We start from the raw sequence: 18,589 nt of genomic DNA on the forward strand, positions 1-18,589 counted from the left end.
CTGCTCCTAGAATGAAACCCAGAAACTACGTAAGTTTGATTAGATCAAATTGTCAATAAAGTAAGCCAGTAAATTCCTCCAGCACTCTGGTTTTTATTTTTGTAATTGGAATTATAAATAGCATAGTGGTAAGAAACTGGACTCCATCAACTCCTAGCTGTTACTATCGGCCACATCATTTAAGCTGTATAGACTCATCCACTTTATGATTTTCAAAATGTAAGTCAGTTGTGGATATAAAATGGAGTCCCACTTACTAAGTACTTTTAATATGGCTAGTATATTTTTAAAAAAGCATTCCATAATGACACCTCCAGATCATATTCTATTGATTAAAAAACACATCTGTTTTACTCTTTATCTGTAATGATTGCATCATACAGTGGACACATTTTAAAATCACTGTGGCCAAGCAACAGTTATAACATTGTTGTCATTGAGTATATATGCATTTCATTGTTATTCCTGATGGCATTAGCAATCCTATGATATTTCTGCCCCAAACAAACAAACAAAAACAACCAAGGACTATTTGGGGAAAGAAATGAACCCTTCCTCAATCGGCTGCTTACGCTTTTCATTGATATCTTCCAGTGCCATTATGAATGCAACAGCATCAAAACTGAGAGATGGGGCCCAGTGTCCTGAAAGAAAACCCTGGAGACAACAGGGGAGCACTATTTTATTTTTACAGTAGTCTTGCATCAGCCACAGTTTTGATTCCACAGAGATAATACTGTGTAGGGGAACACTAACTTTGATGAGTGTGAGTTAAATAATGACTCAAAAATTTGAACTGTGAATGTAAAGAAGCTTTAGGAATACCCTCCCTTTTAATGTGTGCAAAAGAGCAACATCGTTCTTAAAAGCTGTGTAAATAAGTCGTACAAAGCTATTTTCATAAGCATACAATAAAAATTAGAGTTGATTTAAAAAACATGTTATTATAGTTTAATTTTCAGCCATTTCTCTCTTTGGGACACATGGAGTGGGGTTATACCTCACAGCCAGTGACATCTTAGAACTGAAGAAACACAGTATTACCATTCCTGCATGGCTTTTCTGTAAAGCTATGGAAGATCAGTAAGCATTAATTGATTTTAAAACCCCTCTCCTAATCACCCTAAATGATAATACATTAAAATAAGCAGCACTTTAACAGCTGTAATTAAGACTTTCAATTTGGGGGATAATATTTGAAAACGCACTAGGTTTTCTCCATCCATGGGGTCTTCATGCCCATGTTTTCCTGGTCAGCAATCACATGGGCTTCATTTGTACTTCATTTTCAGCTCCTCTAGAGAGCGGTGGCCTCTCTCTTTGAGATCCTCCATAGTCCCCCAAAACAAATTACAAGTGCACCACATAGCTTAAAGTTTTAAGCAAGACCATGCCAAATGAGGCAAGATTAATATGTAATTTGCCTTCCTAGCAATGTGTTGGTTATATGCTCTGTGCTAATAAGTAACAGCTATCATTCCTATTGGTAATTTCAAAAAACAGGATGATAAGGTTTCTGTTGGCACCATAACTAATCTGCTAATGTTGTCCATTTTTATAGGTGGAACTCACTGTCCAAATACCAGTGCTTTGCAAGAGGTGCGCAGCTGTAACGAGCATCCCTGTACTGTGTATCACTGGCAAACTGGTCCATGGGGCCAGTGCATTGAGGACACCTCAGTATCATCCTTCAACACAACTACACCTTGGAACAGGGAGGCCTCTTGCTCTGTTGGCATGCAGACAAGAAAAGTCATCTGTGTGCGGGTCAATGTGGGCCAAGTGGGACCCAAAAAGTAAGGGCTTTAGAATGTCCCCAGTAAATCCTGTGGCCAGCCATGCAGGGATTGGCAAGCTTCACTTGCTTCATGAAATGGCACATTATGATGCTTGTCATACCTGTCCTCAAGAGTAAGATTTGTTTGTTTTGAATGTCAGTCACTGATCAAGTTTTAACAGCTTCAGAGTCTTGTGCCTGGGATCCATAAATTCTGTGGAAATCTTTCTTTGTGATACCTACTTTAAGTTTTATAGTAGCAGTTTCTGCTTTTACAGTGAGGCAGTAAAAGAAGTGCTTGCTCTAGGCCTGACAGATCAATAATGACAGTATACGAAGTCCTAGCAGTGTAGGTCATCCATGACCTCTTATATACTGTAGGCTATGGAGATTTCCAGTCTACTTTAATTGGGCAGTACCCTTCTATGGTCTGCCTTTCATTTCCCGTAGAAAACATTATATTAAAAATACTGAGGCTGAAGTTATTACATCTTTTAATCATTAAATGAATAAGCTATTTACATCCAAGGGAAAGCCTTGGGATAGGATGAGTGTTATGATAAGTAAAAAAAGCCATCAGTTTCTTACTGTGGTTATGAATAATATAATAACAGGGCAAACAATTTGCTAGAGGGGAAGACAAAGAATTAGAGAGTTGGTATGTTATATGTGCTCATGAGAAGTACAAACAAAAAAAAAAGTCATGGCATAACTGGGCTAATCAATCGTAGAGAAAGTTAATAAGTCAATTCTAAAAATATAATCCTCTCAGGGGAAAAATGTATTTATCTTTTGAGATTTAGACAACACAGATGTTTAAAATTCAAATTTTCTTAGCCATGTGTCATATTGGAAGTGAAACCAGTCTAGTTTGCATTGGTATAAAAATGGTTTCCTAATTTCAAAATACTTAGCCAACTGCTTAAATATTATATGTGCTCATAAGCATTCTACTTAATGGATTCTGGCCTCAGTTTTCAGTTTATTGAAAGGACTATTTTAATAGAAAAAATAGTAGTCATGAAGCACTCAATAAATCTTACAAATTGTTATCTTCTCTTAAAACTGTGAGATACTGTTTAGTGCTTCAGGGAAATGATAATAATATACCTGATATATTAAAAAAAAAACAGGTGATTAGTAGAAACCCCAGTATGAGTTGTTTTTACTTGGCCAGCATTCTAGACATTAGGGATATTTTGCCCTGTAATTCGTTTATATAGTTTGAAATTAGGAAACACATTAGAACACATATGGCAAAAAGAGTCGAATAAATTGAGAAACTATTCCACATGCTTAATAGGTAGCCCCAAACCAACATTTTAATAGAAAAAATGCTAAAATTGTGCTGAATCTAACAAAGGGAATTAATGTGCAGGGTGTTAAAATTCAATAGCAGTAACAGCAGCAATAGAAATCCCAAGAACGGAGTGATTCTGGGCCTTGCTGGAACAAACAGAGAGGTAGAGAAATACTGCAAAGAGTTCTCACCTGACCAACCTGTCATGGCACAGGATGGAGAGTGATTCTGCTCAGCTTCTGCCAGTAAGCTCACTCTTTTCCCGTTTCACAGTTAATCAGCTGTCAAATATTGCTGTTGATATTTGTCTCACTAATGATAATTACAAAATATTTTGCTGAACAATGCATGAACATGTGTATAAGCACATATGTGAGAAAGCCTGCTGGATTAATGTCATTAAGTCGTTCAGTCGGTAGGGTCTCCTGAAGCCCCATGTCGGACTACCACAATAATCCATGAAAGTGTGCTTTGCCCTTGCAGTCTTTATGCAGTGACCTGGATACATGGATAGATTTGTTAAATCAAATGGATTTACTCTGCTCTTGCAGGTCTGAAAAAGTAAGCAAATATTGTAAATTGAAAAGAAAATGTTACTGCCCTTATGCCTACATGCTAGGTTAAATTCCATGAATGCTTTTGAGGACTAGGCATTTGAAACAGAAATGCAAATGAAGCCTTATTTTAAACTCCTCTTAATAAAACAGATTATTGTGCAATGGTAAAATCAATGTTATTGATCTTATCTATCCTCCAAGTAACAAATTTCAGCTCCTATCACATCTGTTTAATTTGACCTTGAATAAGATTTGGGGGAAAATCAATTCCTTGATTTAAACCACAAATGCTAAATACAAACAGTACAAAAGAGAAAAGAAGCATGTTGACTGAACCAATTGCCTCACCAAAGGAAGTCTGAATTTATTTTATTGGATGTAATCTAGGCTGTATAATTTATCTTTGTGTGTTCACGTAATGGCTTTATTGTTAGTAATTTTGTTCTCCACAGTTAGCCAAATATCTTGCTGTGGATATTTGTAAACTAAAACAAAAATTTGGAGGTTATCAGTGATAACATTACAAATTGCACTGACTTATTCAGTTCTAAAATTTAAAGAGCATGCAATTGAGTAATGCTCTCCCATGATTTAAGTTATAAAATTGCCTCATTGTAAAAGTGTGCTTCCAATGATAATTACTAATAAATAATTTCATAGTTCCAAAGAATTAATAGGATTATATGTGTAGTTTTGCCTTTTAATGTTTCCTGGTTAAGTGTAAAGGTTAAATTATAGTTCCAATTATTTATAGTCTCAATTGTAACAATACTTTAACTTCTAGATTCACAGCTAAATTTCTTTGTCATTTGCTGACTTTGAGTAGTCATCGCAATTAGAAAAACACAAGCTTATTTGCAGCATAAACAAGGGAGATTTATTTATTTTTTGTAATTTTGAATCCATACATTTTTTAAATTCACTTCTGAATAAACCCTAATGTCATAGAGTGAGAGAGGAAAGCATGTATCTATATAAAAGAATAGAACATAATATTTATGTATGAGATAGAGCATGTAGATAAATTATTGTAATAGAAAATAAATAAAAAATGGAGCATCAGCAAGTTGCTAAAAAGGCATTATGGGAAAGAGATTAATGATGTTTTCTTCACTCATAGTTTTTCTTTTTTTTCTGAAAATGTGATTAACTTACTTGTTAAAACACCATTTATCTTGACCTCCAAAAAGTTCCTTCTCCCATAGGAAATATTTTAAAATCCCATATTTCACTAATTTCCTAAGTTATTTCATCAACAGTTTTGCTAGTTGTTTGGTTTATTTGTTCAGTGTCTCTCAGCTTATTTGTTAATGATTTATATGACCTCAAAAAAGCATTTCTCAGCAATCATAACATTAAGTTACTTTTAGTTATATGAATTATGTTATTACATTTTGTTGTCCTAATACAGATCTTTTAATGTTAGTGCTCATGGCCAACATTTGACTACTAGCAATCAGATTGTAAAGATGCAGACAAGGGGTGGGAAATTTAAAAATCATACAGTAAGTACACAGTAAACAAGGCAGTGTATTTAAAACTTATACATCAGCTTCCTAAAATTATCTTATAGGAAGTGAAAACCTTATACAATGTAAGACATTTCAGTGTTTTGTCATTAGTTTTCCTTTGTGTTCCTAATAAATAATATATTTTACTTTATTTTTAAATAATAATTTAGTTGATTTTACCATGACTTATGTCAAGAACACAGTGTTTTATTTTTTCTTTAAATTACTCTTTATTTTTGTGGTATTTATGTTTACTCTTTCTGTTTCAAAAAGTATTATAACTTATTAAAATATTTAAAATTCCATAATTTGAAACTAGGAAAGTAATAAAAGGAAAAAGACATTAAATGAAAGTAGGAATAAAGCAAAAATTGCTTATCATAATGACCTATACACTTTCATTATTTATTACTTACTTAATATAAAATATATAGCTGTAAATACAGCTTTGATTTTGAGTATGCACTGTGCATAAAATATACTCTTATATATTTATGTTATGTTATACATATTTTGTGAAAAAGTGCCAAACAACTTGAAATCTTATCACCAGCAATAAGCCTAATTAGTTACACAAAGATGTAAAACTGGGTCCTTAAATTGGTCATTTGAATTTACACAAATTTTTTGAAAGTCTGTTAGAAAACACAAATTTGCTAATCGGAAGATTATTATAAGGGAATAAGGTATAATTATTACATTTGTCCTAGATAGCACAATTACTGTTATTAAAAGTATACATCTGTTTTGAGAAGCTGTATTGAGGTCCAGTTTAGAAGAATGAAGTTGCATAGTTCTTGTCAAAAGCAAAGCTCCTGGAAGTTAAATGGCACAGACTGGTGACTATTTAGCAATTTTAACAGTGACAATTCTAACCCTTGTAAATTCCTTGGTTTTCAGGATTACTACAGAGGCCTAGTCATTTCCCTTTGCTTTTTCTAGGTGTCCTGAAAGCCTTCGGCCTGAAACAGTGAGGCCCTGTCTGCTTCCTTGCAGGAAGGACTGTATTGTGACCCCATACAGTGACTGGACACCATGCCCTTCCTCATGCAAAGAAGGTAGGATTTGCGGAGTTCCAGAGGCCCTTCCCCTACCAAACCACTCACCAGCACCTCTGAGTTCTTCTGACTGAGCAGCGTTTGTGATTCTTACATGGGTTATCTTGGTTTGACATGAATGCCCTAAAATATCAGTTTCCTTCTAGAAAAGAATACAGCTTTAGATTACCAAGTGAATGAGTTTTATACCAAAACTGACTTAAAATTTGATGCTATAAATCAAAGTGAAAGGATTCTAGATGTTACTATATTAAAATGATGCATACCAGGGTATTTAAATGCCTTTTAGAAATAACGAGAATTCTCGCCACCTGTACGCAATGTGTTAACCAGGTTTCCTTTAACGTTAATTATCAAAGAATATATAGCGTGTCCTTACATATTCAAAAAGAGCATCCAAGTGACCTCATCAGTACTCAGTTTCCAACCTACTTAATAGCAAGATATAGTCATGGCATCAGATTCACTACAGATTCAATTATGCAACCCCAAGGATCGAATAATGGAAAGAGGAAAATAGTCAAATTCTTTCTCTGCCAACTCCTACGTGCCAAGAGGCATTTAGAAGATGAGAATTTTTTTCTCATTTTTTTCCCCTTTAGTATTCACAAAAATTCTTTAATATCATGGCAGATGTTTTGAAAATTCTTTATTTCAAGGAGAGGGTTCTTTCTCATTGCTGCTGAAAAAGATGTCAACATCCTCCAGGTGACTTATGTACTAACTGAGCGTATTTTCTCTTACTGTCACAAATGTCACTGCCTCCTATTTTTTATTGTACTCTCATGACAAAAATAGTCTTTTCTTAAATTCCTTTTATGCTTTTATTTTATTTTTAATTCTTGACTCTTACTAGAGGTTATTAAGAATCAACTTCTAGTTTGACATTTATTTTAAGTTACCCAAAACTATTTAAATCTTTAAGATGTTATATGAGATTATATATTTAACACTGGACTTTTTTACAGCATAATTGTTATTTTATGCAATTAAAATATGAGTTCCTTTTTATGCTTTTCCTAGTTTAAGTACCATTGAAATAGCAAATAAAATTAAATTACAAAGTGACCAAGAATAGAAAATTTTGATTTTAAAAGTCTTTTAAGCATCTAAAAAAACTTTTTGCACTAAAGAAGTTGGTATTAACTATTCTTTAAAATGCTAATTCCATTACTACTACTAAAAAGCAATGTCATTTTCAACATTTTTCCACTTTTTTTTCTCTTATCCCCTTATTTTCTTAAAACCTAAACATATGGTAGCCTTTGGTTTAGTCATAATCAGCAATAGAATTATACTCTCAAAAAAGTTGCTATTGCTGTGGTAATTGTTGGTTATTCATCACTACAATGATAAAGGTTACTTAGTACATGAAATTAATAGGCTTGGAAATTTTATTCTTGATATTTTGTACTTGATGTTTTGTGTTAACATGAACTAAGGTCATTTACTACTAATCCTAAAACATATGCAGTTACATTTATAACTGTGTGGTTAATAACCTAAGAACAAATTTAACAATTTTCATGTGAAGTTTCTGAAAGTGGGAAAAAACTTTGCCTTTTCCTTATATTGGGTGTTTCCTTGTGTTGGGTAAAATATTTTATATAAAAGTTCTTGGTCTAAAGTATTTAGAGTTAAAGTATGTAAAGTTAAAAATATATATATTTCATTAAATTGACTCTCAGTCATTCATAAAAATCAGGAATCAGGTAAAATTTTCTCATTTCTTTAGAACTTCATTTGAAAATAATTTGGAATATTGTAATGTATCCAGGAATTAGGAACAGAAAGAACTCTAGGAAAGGGAAGGGAAAAATCATTATGGGAGCAAATATTAGGGAAAACCTTATTGTAAAGAAGGTAGAAGAGATCTTTTTAAAAGAGAGAACACATAAGAGAATTCGAAGTAAGGATCACAGGCATCAGGAAAGTCTTAGATGACCACAAGAAAGAAGTGTTGTCCAAGGAGTGAGTGACAACCAGTACACTGGAACTTAGTGTGGAGGGAAGTCAAGGTGTGAAATTGGAAAGGATAATGGAGGCAGGTTATGGAAGATTGAATTAGACTTATATAGAGAGGAACACAATTTTTAGTTTTTGAGCATAGATGTAAGTAAAGGGTTTCATGGTATGATGAAATGGGTGGGCTTTGAATCAGCAAATCTGCTTTAGACATCCACTTGGGCTACTTAGCACTCAAGTGACCTTAGTCAGATACCCAAGCTCTCCAAGCCTTGGTTATAACATCTGAATCGTTCCATGATGCAAATGAGATCACATGTAATAAAATTCTATACTTTATGAACCGTGGTCCAAATGATATATTATTTATTGTCTAGTCTATAGAGATTATGAGTTCCCGTAGTAAAGACACTGCATATGGTCAGTATCTAGTGAATATTTTGGTTTGACATGCTGAAAGCAGTATTTCTTAGAAGAGTAATTATCTATCAATTTGGGAAAATATTTAGTAATGATGAAGAAAAAATTAATATAAATTTCTGATTATTATTTATTGAGGATCTTCTGGTAAATTAGTTTTAAATGATTTATATCATACTCATATATTATTTTAGAGGATCCTTAACTTTTTCATTCTACAAAAATTTTTCAAGTAACTATAATGTGCCAGGCACAATGTTAAATATAAAGGCTATAGCAGTAAACAAAGAAACCAATGTTCCTGCTCTCAGGAAGCTTACATTCTGGTTGTTCCAGACAGTCCAGGCATTTAATGATTATTCTAATCTCTCAATGAGTATGGAGGATCAAGGGAAAGGTGCAGGCAATTTGAGGAAAGAGAAGAAGATGTGATGTAGTTGTGGAGAGTTGGGAGTGGGGGGAAGCTAATAATGTGTTGTCGAATTTCTAGGCAACATGGAGTGCCCATTTAATCATGTCTTGAAAAAGGCATTTCTCAACACAGTTGCCAGTATTTCTCCAACTATGGTCATTTCAGCTTCTGGAGTACAGGAAAAGCACAAGAAAATTATTGGTTTTGCTTAAGGTTGGGACTCTTCCAGGAAAGTGTAAGAAAATGAGAGAAGAATAGAGAGTCAAAGACATCTTCAAGAGATTACTTCTAATAATAATGGAATCTGTTGGATTGGGTTGAGATGGAGCTGAAAAGGATGATAGATACTGAAAAAGTGATGCAGAAATTATATTGCCTGTTTTAATTGAGTTTGAAGAATTATAATATGATGAAAACTCAAGTAAATGAACTGAAGTGAAGGAGAAGTAACCAGAAAGTAAAATGCTTAAAGATGAGAGTGTGCAGGTACTGATGATAATAATAACACCAAGGGATGAACAGAAGAGCTAGTAATTGATGTGAGGTTCAGGAGAAGGTCATTAGAGGTGAGGAAGGACAGTACAGTGCTTGGATACAATAACCATGTGGATGCCAACCCACCAAAGAGGTGACAGCTCTAGCAAAAGAGAAAGGGTCACAGTACAGGACATTCTTAAGTCATTCATTAATGTGTCAGTCAGTGACTGCTACACAGTGGACAGCTAAGGGTAAAGTTGATGACAGGAGCTTCAGAAGAATTGGAGATTTTTAAGGTAAAGGAAGAAAAATGACTGGGAAATGGCAAAGTAGAGTCAGCTTCCACTGTAAAGAATGTGAAGGAAACTTTCTAAGAAAAAATAGCAGGTGAGAAAACATGAGATCCAGTAGGTGCAGTGTTGGAAGGATTCAGGGATGGCAAAGAATGAGAAATTGAACATTGGGGTTTGCGTGTAGATAGTGCTGTGGGTCCAGGAGACGATGGAAGACAATTGGGGGTAGAGGGTGCTAGTTTTTTCTGAGTAATGGGCAAGTAAGATATAATGGGTTTAGTTGCCATGGTCTTTGGGGGTGAGCAGGTGGCTTCTCTAAAATAAAATGCATGGTGCCACTAGGATGCTCGTTTGTCCTGGTGACCCTGGTCAGGAGTACGAGTACGCCAGCCCAGAAATCTGCCGTCCTGTGAGCAAGAGTCTCTCTGAGAGGCGGGGCTGCATTCAGTTGGACATGGGTCCTCTCACCAGGAGCAGGAGACAGCCTTGCCTGTTCTGCTCGTCGGCTCTATGCAGGCTGAGTCTCTTCTAACAAAAGGCTTTGAGAAACCCTGAATCTAGGCACTCAGGCCTAAAAAGAAAAACTATAATTGTGTATTGAGGAAATAAAGAAAGACTAGCGGGTAGGAGAGGGGTTGCTGATGGAAAACAGTGCCAAGGTGCTTTGTGCACCTGGAGAAGCCTTTTCTGTTTTGCCTTTAAACTGCTGTAACGGAGAATACGGATATAATGATGTTATAGAAAACTAGCCTTTTGTTGTAAGGAAAATAAAACAATGATATGTGGTTAGTTTTTCATTATATGGTATAAAGTGGGAATGGCCCAAGTTTTATTGGAATTAACTGACTTTCACACACAATTAAAAAATGCAAAACAAAGTGGAATGTTCAAGGACAGATAACAGCAACAGAAAATTAATTCAGGGATAAGGGTGGATTTTTTAAAATTTCATTCTGCAGGCGAAGTCTAAAGTTTATAAGAGTTTTGAATTAATGAAAGTGTGGCGCTAACCTCCTTTGAAAAATCAATTTAAAGAAGTAAAGTTCTGCTTTAGTATTGCAGAAAATGGAACAAAATAGCTTAGCATTCCAGAGGAATAAAAAGAGTGATTGGAAATGTTACTCAGCCCTTCCTCAAGATACATCTTGAGAAATCAATGCCGATAAAGATCAGCATTGAGTTGACAGTAGTTTAATCCTTAAACCAGTACACTGGTTAACTTTTTTCAAATTTTCATAAATTTTGCAAAGGATGTTTTTAAAAAAGAGGAGGCATTTATACATACATATTATTTATAACTCTGACCTTTAAATAATCAATACTTTTGATCAAATAATGCATTTAGCTGCTGAAATTCTGTTCACTCCTTTTTTCACACTACAATTATTGACTTAAGAGCTCAAAAGGGTATTGCAGAGGCATCTGTTCTGCCTTGATGCCCTCAAGCAGTCCTACCCAAGAACTACCCCAAAGATATGAAAAATACCTTTACGTTTGGCTTCTTGCATAAAGTATTTCCAATCTCCTATTACTGTTAGGCTCCTCCAGCCTGCTATTCCTCCCACATTCAGCTTAACAAATCTTAGTTTTACCTGCCCTTCAGATCCTTCCACCAAGTAACATCTCTAGTGAAATTTATCTTGAATGCCTGAAGGTATCTGAAAAAATAAATTTTATGATTTGTTTTAAAGATTTTATTTATTTATTTCTAGAGAAAGGGAGAGGGAGGGAGCATGAGAGGGAGAGAAACATCAATGTGTGGTTGCCTCTCGTACGCCCTAACTGGGGACCTGGCCTGCAACCCACGCATGTTCCCTGGCTGGGAATTGAACCAGCAATTTTTTTGTTCACAGGCCAATGCTTAATCCACTGAGCCATACCAGCCAGGAAAGATATCTGAAAATTGCTATAACTGTATGAGAGATTCATACCATCTGAATCTATGTGCCCCATTATCATATAATGGCTTTCTAAATAAAGAATCCCTTTTTCTTCTGTTTCTATTGTAGATAGATATTTTCAAGTATAAACACGACAGAAATATTCCTTTATTTATCCCATGCTCATTATTTCCAAAGGACAAGAATGACACTTTATTTTCTATTAATCCTTAATGTACAGGCTTAGTCCCCATGTTTTTACTACTGTAAAGAAAAAGATTATCCCTGTCAGGGCACATGACTAGGTTGCACGTCAGGTCCCCAGTTGGGGGCGCGAGTGAGAGGCAACCACACAGTGATGTTTCTCTCCCTCTCTTTTTTCTTTCCCCTCTCTCTAAAAATAAATAAACAAATAAATAAATTATTTGAAAAAGAAAACCTAAAAAGATGAAAAGAAAAAGAAGGCATTAATCCAGTTGAGAAGAATTGAAATAAATATGTTTGGTCATTCAACAAATATTTATTAAGTCCTTGCTATGTGTGCTTATTGTTCTAGGTGCTAGAACACAAAGATAAATAAAAACTATATGTGTATATTAACCACATGTAAAAAATTGGGTGTAAGTACATGCCAGCTCAAATTCTTAGTGAGCAAATCTTTTGTTTTTCTTTTTTAACATGTACCATAGCTCTCCCTTTGTCTGCACTTTGGTCTGAGAGCTCTATCACCTGGGTCAGCTCTACACTGCCCCTTCTTTGCGTGTACATGTAATTTCTTAACTGACATCTGAGAAGAAACACCTCTTAGTGGGTAGAAACACATGTGTCATGACACCTCCTATGTAACCCCATTAAACTTCCTCTCTGTGTGTTATGGCTTTGGAATGTCTCACCTGAATTAGGTTACATGTCTGTCCTGTGGGCTGCACAAGGTTAAGGTATTTGAACTTTTTATAAGAATAAATGGATTGCCAAGGTGGACTCAATTATGGAAGTGGGAAAGCGTTACCATAGTCTTATATATCAAGTACAAACCTGAGGAGGCTGTGATGAGAAGGCAGTAGAATTTTTCAGAGTTGTACATTAGGCGACATTTTTGCTTTCAAGTCAATACACAAAGTAGAAGTGAAACACTAACATTTGTTGGCTGCCTCCCAAATCTGAACCGCCCTACCTATGTCATAGGTGACATCTAGATAGTTAATGAACTGAAGCTTTAGCCTATGAGGTACCACTGATGCTGATCTCAGTCGCCTACAGTCTCTGGATCCCTTATCCCCACCACCATGTCTGTTGTCCAGCTACAGGTTGAGAAGGATTGGACTATTATTGACCCCCCTGGGAAGCAAAGACCTGCTCCTCCTTCCTTCCTTCCTTCTCCCGACGCTAAAGACATATAAGAATGCTCACGTAGTGTGTTTACTCATTTAAAAAGTTTAATGACAGATCATAAACAAAAGAAAAATAATAGAAATGTAAAAGAAAAGTGGAGTCAAGCAGTAAATGGGAGAAGAAGAGAAAAATTATACTATAAAACCAGCAATTGAGAAGAAAATTAGCTCTGAGAGTCTGGTGAACATAGCAAAAAATAGAAACACAATGGATTCTTAACTGATTATCAGGGGGAACAAATTTTTTCCTAGCTCTAAGTTATTAGAGGAATTTATCAGCTGGACCTTAAAATAGGAGTCATTGGGCAATAAAATGGATGGAAACTGCATTAGCAATTTTATTAAAGGTCCTATTGACATTTTTTAGATCTTTCATAGATAAATGGCATTTAACATGTAAAAGTAGGAGCTAGCATTCAAACTATTACTTTTAAACTAAAGAAGTCCATGACAATATTTTCCAATACTTTAGTTCTCTGCTACTCACTACCTCCAGTCCCTAATTCCCTACTCCATTACCTGTAGAATTCCAATTATTCACTAAAATAGCTAATACAATCATTAATAGTACAGGTTTCCCTCACAATGGGAATAATCCCAAAAAGTTACACATGAACCCTAGAATCTGAAATTGGGACAAGACATACAAAGTTATCTATTCTAGTAAATCTTTAACTTGGGTGTTCATCACAATTCCCTGGCAAGCTTTGTAAAAATCACATTTCCAAACTCGGCTTTCCAAAGTTCTGATTTAGTAGTTCAGGGTACAGGCCGATACGTGTTTTTGTGGTTTTTTAAAGGAATTATCCTATGTCATCAAGCATTTAGGAATCACTTATATGATCCATTCTCCCATCTACAATTGAATCTTCAACCCACATTGCTGGGAGTTGGTTGCCCGGATTATGTTGAGGGTTAACTTAACTTCATGAGAAAGGATGTTTCAGTATTGGAAGGTTCTAATTGTCAAGTCGTATTTTTCTACTAACATAATCACTTTAAGAATGTTTTATTTCATTTCTGGTTAAGCTTTTCTCTGTCTGGGGCTGGTAACCCTTTTAAATTTCTCTGTTTCTGTAGTCTTACATGTTAAATATTTAATGATCTTACCAAAAAAAATGTAAGTGCATCATGTGAACTCCGTTAAAATAATTCTTTAGGGAATTCTATTGGGAATGAAATTGTGCCATACTATTGTTCATTCCTAAAGTGTATTGTAAGTTGGAATATATCTTTTATTAAAGTTGAGAAGTCTTATACATTATCTGTTTCTAATACTGAAAAATTTTGTACATCTTTTTATCAATAATACTGTCTGATATCTTCATTGTACATAAATCTCATTTTCTTTGTTTTTAACATAATGAGTAATTTACTTGCTATTTCAAATGTTTCTCTAAAAATTCTGCCTCTAGAAAATGACTTTAATTTCATTACTTATAGCCCTGATGTTTAGAATGAGACCTGAACTGAAGATCTCAGACTTTTTAACATAAGTAATAAATGACTAGAATAATTTATGAGTTATGCATTTCAAATTAAGTGAATAACAAAGAGATAAAATTTCACATTAAAACATGGAATATATTCTCCTAAGAAGGATTCATTAGATGTGTATGAGTCCCGTGTGGTAAGCAGGGCTATGTGAAATGGCATGAAAATAAACCTAAGGTAGAGGAAAATAAATTAATTAGAATGGTTATGTTTCTCAAGGGGAAAGAAATATACAAAAGAGCAATTACTTTGCAACTGTGCATTAGGAAGGCTAGTTAACTATGGAACTGTTTTCTTCATTCTTCACATTTTGAAACATAAATTGATTGAATTTTCAATATAAGCGGTCTGTGGGAGAATTTAGAAAATGATTAGACTAGATGAGGACTCTCATTCAGGGATGTCAAATCACGTGTAGCTAGAGGCAATGTAATTTCTTCACACAAGCTGGTCTTTGGAGATTCTTGTATCACTGTAGAGTACAGAGGTTAAAAAGCTGCCTCATTCTAGGGGATTCCGGAATCAAGAAGCAGTCTCGGCACCGGGTCATCATTCAGCTGCCGGCCAACGGGGGCAGGGACTGCTCGGATCCTCTCTATGAAGAGAAGGCCTGTGAGGCCCCTCAGATGTGCCAAAGCTACAGGTAAGAGTTAAAGAAAATGCAGGTGACCGATGCATTGAGCAAAATACTTCAAGTCCCACCCAATCCTTCAGGCTCAGTGGAGTTTGGGATGTTTTTGGCTATATGTGTGATCTCTTACCTTTTGAAAAGAACTGCTCTTTTACTGAAATTATCTCCAGAGAGACAATTACTTGTATAAATTTCCATGCTGCATTAATTAGCTCCAGAAGTTAGGGAAATTTTCTTATGTTGACATAAACTATATGGAATGCAGAAAAGTTAATAATTATGAAACATGTGTTTTAGGAAGTAATTATTTTTCACTTAGAAGAATAAGCTAAGCATTCTTCCCTTGGCTCCGAAGAGCTCCTGTTCCTCCTAAATGCTGGCATTCTTGCTGGTGAAATGCATCTTTATCTCAATGATGCTAGTAAGATGTTTGTACTGTTCATTTTTGGCCCCCTCAAAGAAAATTAAGGTTATTTGAGCTATATATTGTCATCTTGATAAATGTTAGAGAATTTTTCCTTCACGACTATTAAAAGAAATTTCCTGATTAAAACTTGATGTGATATATAAATGCAATTCTGACAAGTGAAATATTATGGCACCAATTGATGAAATGTGAGATCACAAAATAGCAATATAAGGTGAAATTGATGGCAGATTTGCCATCTTAATTTATCTGTATTTAATTCTGAGATGACAAGTAGTGTAATTACATGTTTACACTATGAACACAGAACTACTAGACCAAATGTACTTATTTGACGGATTTGTTTTTGTAAAGCGTATTATATTTCATAATTGCAGTTTCTGAGTTACCGCTACAATGCTAATCAAAAGAGCACCAGACAGAAGTCCCATGACATGAATGCAGTTTTAAAACTTGAATATATAATAAACATACCTTAATTAAAGAAAATGCATCACTTCTGGTACCATCTGGTACATCTGCTGGTAGTCCTAATCATTAAAAAGGCTAAATGCTCTCTGTAGAGTTAATTCGTATAGAATTTGACCATGATGAACTCTATTCACTACCATAGAAAGTACTTTTCTATTTAATGCTGCTTGTTATAATGTCATGGAGCTCTAAATTAAATTTAGATAGGACTGAGCAACAGTCAAATTTCTGTTTGCAGTGGTCAAAGTCATGTTTCCATGTCACTGTATCTCTGATTTGCCTGGCACTTTTGCTTCCTCTCCACTAGGTTTCTTTGCTTTTCTTGTAGGTGGAAGACACACAAATGGCGCAGGTGCCAATTAGTCCCTTGGAGCGTGCAACAGGACAGCCCCGGAGCACAGGAAGGCTGTGGGCCCGGACGACAGGCAAGAGGTAGGGGGCCTTATCCCACTGTTGATTTTCTTTTCATTTCTTCATCATCTCTAACTTAACCACCAGCAAGATGAGTGTGCCATTTTGATGCCATGCTCAGCCTATGGAGCAGAGCAGACAGGAGTCTGCTTACCACTCATTCTACCTAACACCAGGATATGGAAACTTGTCTTTTTAAATTGTGTCCTTTGTTCTTTGATGTTAGCCCCTAATTCTCTGGTTGAATTTTTCCCTCACTGATATCTAGAAGACAATCAGACCAAGTTCTTAAGAGTGTTATGACATAGATTGTACACTGCAACTTGCTGTTGTTAGTTTTTGGATCATGGTATTCTATAACATTTTTGCTTTTCACCTTAACAATCAATAATATCCTTACATCCTCGCCCATCTGCATTATATATGTGCATGCATATAATGTAATATAACTAGTTAACTTTCTCAGAAATATTCAGCAATGACATCCCTAACATTGCCATGGCCATCCCTGATTCTGTTCATATGCAGTACTGATTTCTACATGCAGATTTGTGAACTCAAAACTTGCCATGCATGGACTGCAACCTATCTGCTCCGCTAGATAACATGGAATCCTGCAGAAATGCGTGATGGAAATGTTTCCAACTTGCAATATACTTGACTAGGTATTATGAATAATACTAACATTCAAAGCTTTGGAACATTTTATTTATGCATGTAGCAAATTCAGTCTTTAGAGAGTACATGATTGTTTTTACTCCTACTGACTTTTAGCATGTAGTTCCTACATACCTAAAATGTAGCTGAATATGCAGTTGAAAACACAAGCATCACCTCTCTTTGATTCATAAAAACATGTTTTACTCCCTCATTTGAAGTTATATATTTGATGATGATGCCAAAGTGTGAATATACAGAATACAACTCCAGCTTTTGCTGCTATGACCTGGAACCCCTTTTCTTTAACAATGAGAGGATTACTGTCCTAATTTGAGAAAAAGAGCTATTTTTTTGTAAAAATTTTGTTTTTATAATCACATTTTAGACGTCTTTATTTGAAACCTAAAATTTAGTTTACAAATAATATTAACTATCTAGTGATTTTTAGGATTTTATTTTGTATACTTAATTTTCATTATATGTCCTCCACCATCAGCTTTAGCTAAAAACATACCAGTCTCCTTTTAAAGTTATAGAGACTGAGGTACATACTTAGAATTCAAAGTCATTCTCCTCATTTCAAATTATTTATCAAGAAGTTGAGTGATACGAGATCCTCTTTCTTCTCCTATTAAATCCTCCTTGAATCAAGTAGATATCTGTGTGCAATTTGGGTGCTACATGGAGTTTATAATGAAGACAGTTATGAGTTTGGGAATCAGGAAACACAAATTTTAGTCCTTGTTTTTTCATTAATGCAATGTGGGTCATATTCATTACTTCACCTTTCTGAGTCTCGATTTATTTAGGTGAAAAAAAAGATAAGAGGGTTGGACCAAATGATCTTTTAGGATTATTTCAATTTTCATACTCCCCAGCCTATGCACAGAAAATACCCAGGGGTCCAAATCTGAAATGAAATTAGGTAAAACAGATGAAAGCCATATTTTTATAGACTACCACTGGAGGAAATCTGAGATATGGTGGAAACAGCACAGGTGTGAAAACAGCTTTAGTTCCAAAATCTTTTACTTGACAGCTGCAAAATCTTGGTTTATTTCCTCCCTCTGAGTCTAAGGATATAGTGATTCTGACAGTGCTTTGCACATATTAAGTCTTCATTAAATATTAAATCCTTCCCCCTTCCTTTTAGATTATGGCCCCAGTGAAGGTGTGCGTAGGTCATAGTAGGCCTAAAAGCAATAATAGTAACATGAGTCTTTTGTATTTTTGATACAGTCTGTATGAAAACTGTCTTTTCTTTTTTTTCTGTGATCACTGGTAATCTTTTCATTTCCAAATCTGAAGACTTGTGTTCATTCCTCATCCTGGGTGACTACTTTGTAGTATCTAATACCATACCGTGACCCACTCTCATGGTGAAAAGAGATCTTTGGCTTCCTCAGTGCCACTGTCTCCTGCCTTTCTAATTGTTTTCCTATTACTGGTTCCGC

At 35.0% G+C, this 18,589-nt stretch overlaps 1 protein-coding gene across 1 annotated transcript in view; it reads left to right on the forward strand.

Annotated features, from left to right (window-relative positions):
• Positions 1 to 18,589, forward strand: part of THSD7A (thrombospondin type 1 domain containing 7A) — a 268,582-nt gene that overhangs the window by 185,384 nt on the left and 64,609 nt on the right. The window contains exons 9-12 of the mRNA XM_090286859.1: positions 1,562 to 1,796; positions 6,088 to 6,203; positions 15,046 to 15,178; positions 16,393 to 16,496. Coding sequence (XP_090142985.1) covers positions 1,562 to 1,796; positions 6,088 to 6,203; positions 15,046 to 15,178; positions 16,393 to 16,496 — 588 coding nt within the window. The remainder of the gene's footprint in view (positions 1 to 1,561; positions 1,797 to 6,087; positions 6,204 to 15,045; positions 15,179 to 16,392; positions 16,497 to 18,589) is intronic.

The sequence above is a fragment of the Furipterus horrens genome, unplaced genomic scaffold (genome assembly GCF_987537825.1).
Source record: "Furipterus horrens unplaced genomic scaffold, mFurHor1.1.pri manual_scaffold_9, whole genome shotgun sequence".
Taxonomy (NCBI): domain Eukaryota; kingdom Metazoa; phylum Chordata; class Mammalia; order Chiroptera; family Furipteridae; genus Furipterus; species Furipterus horrens.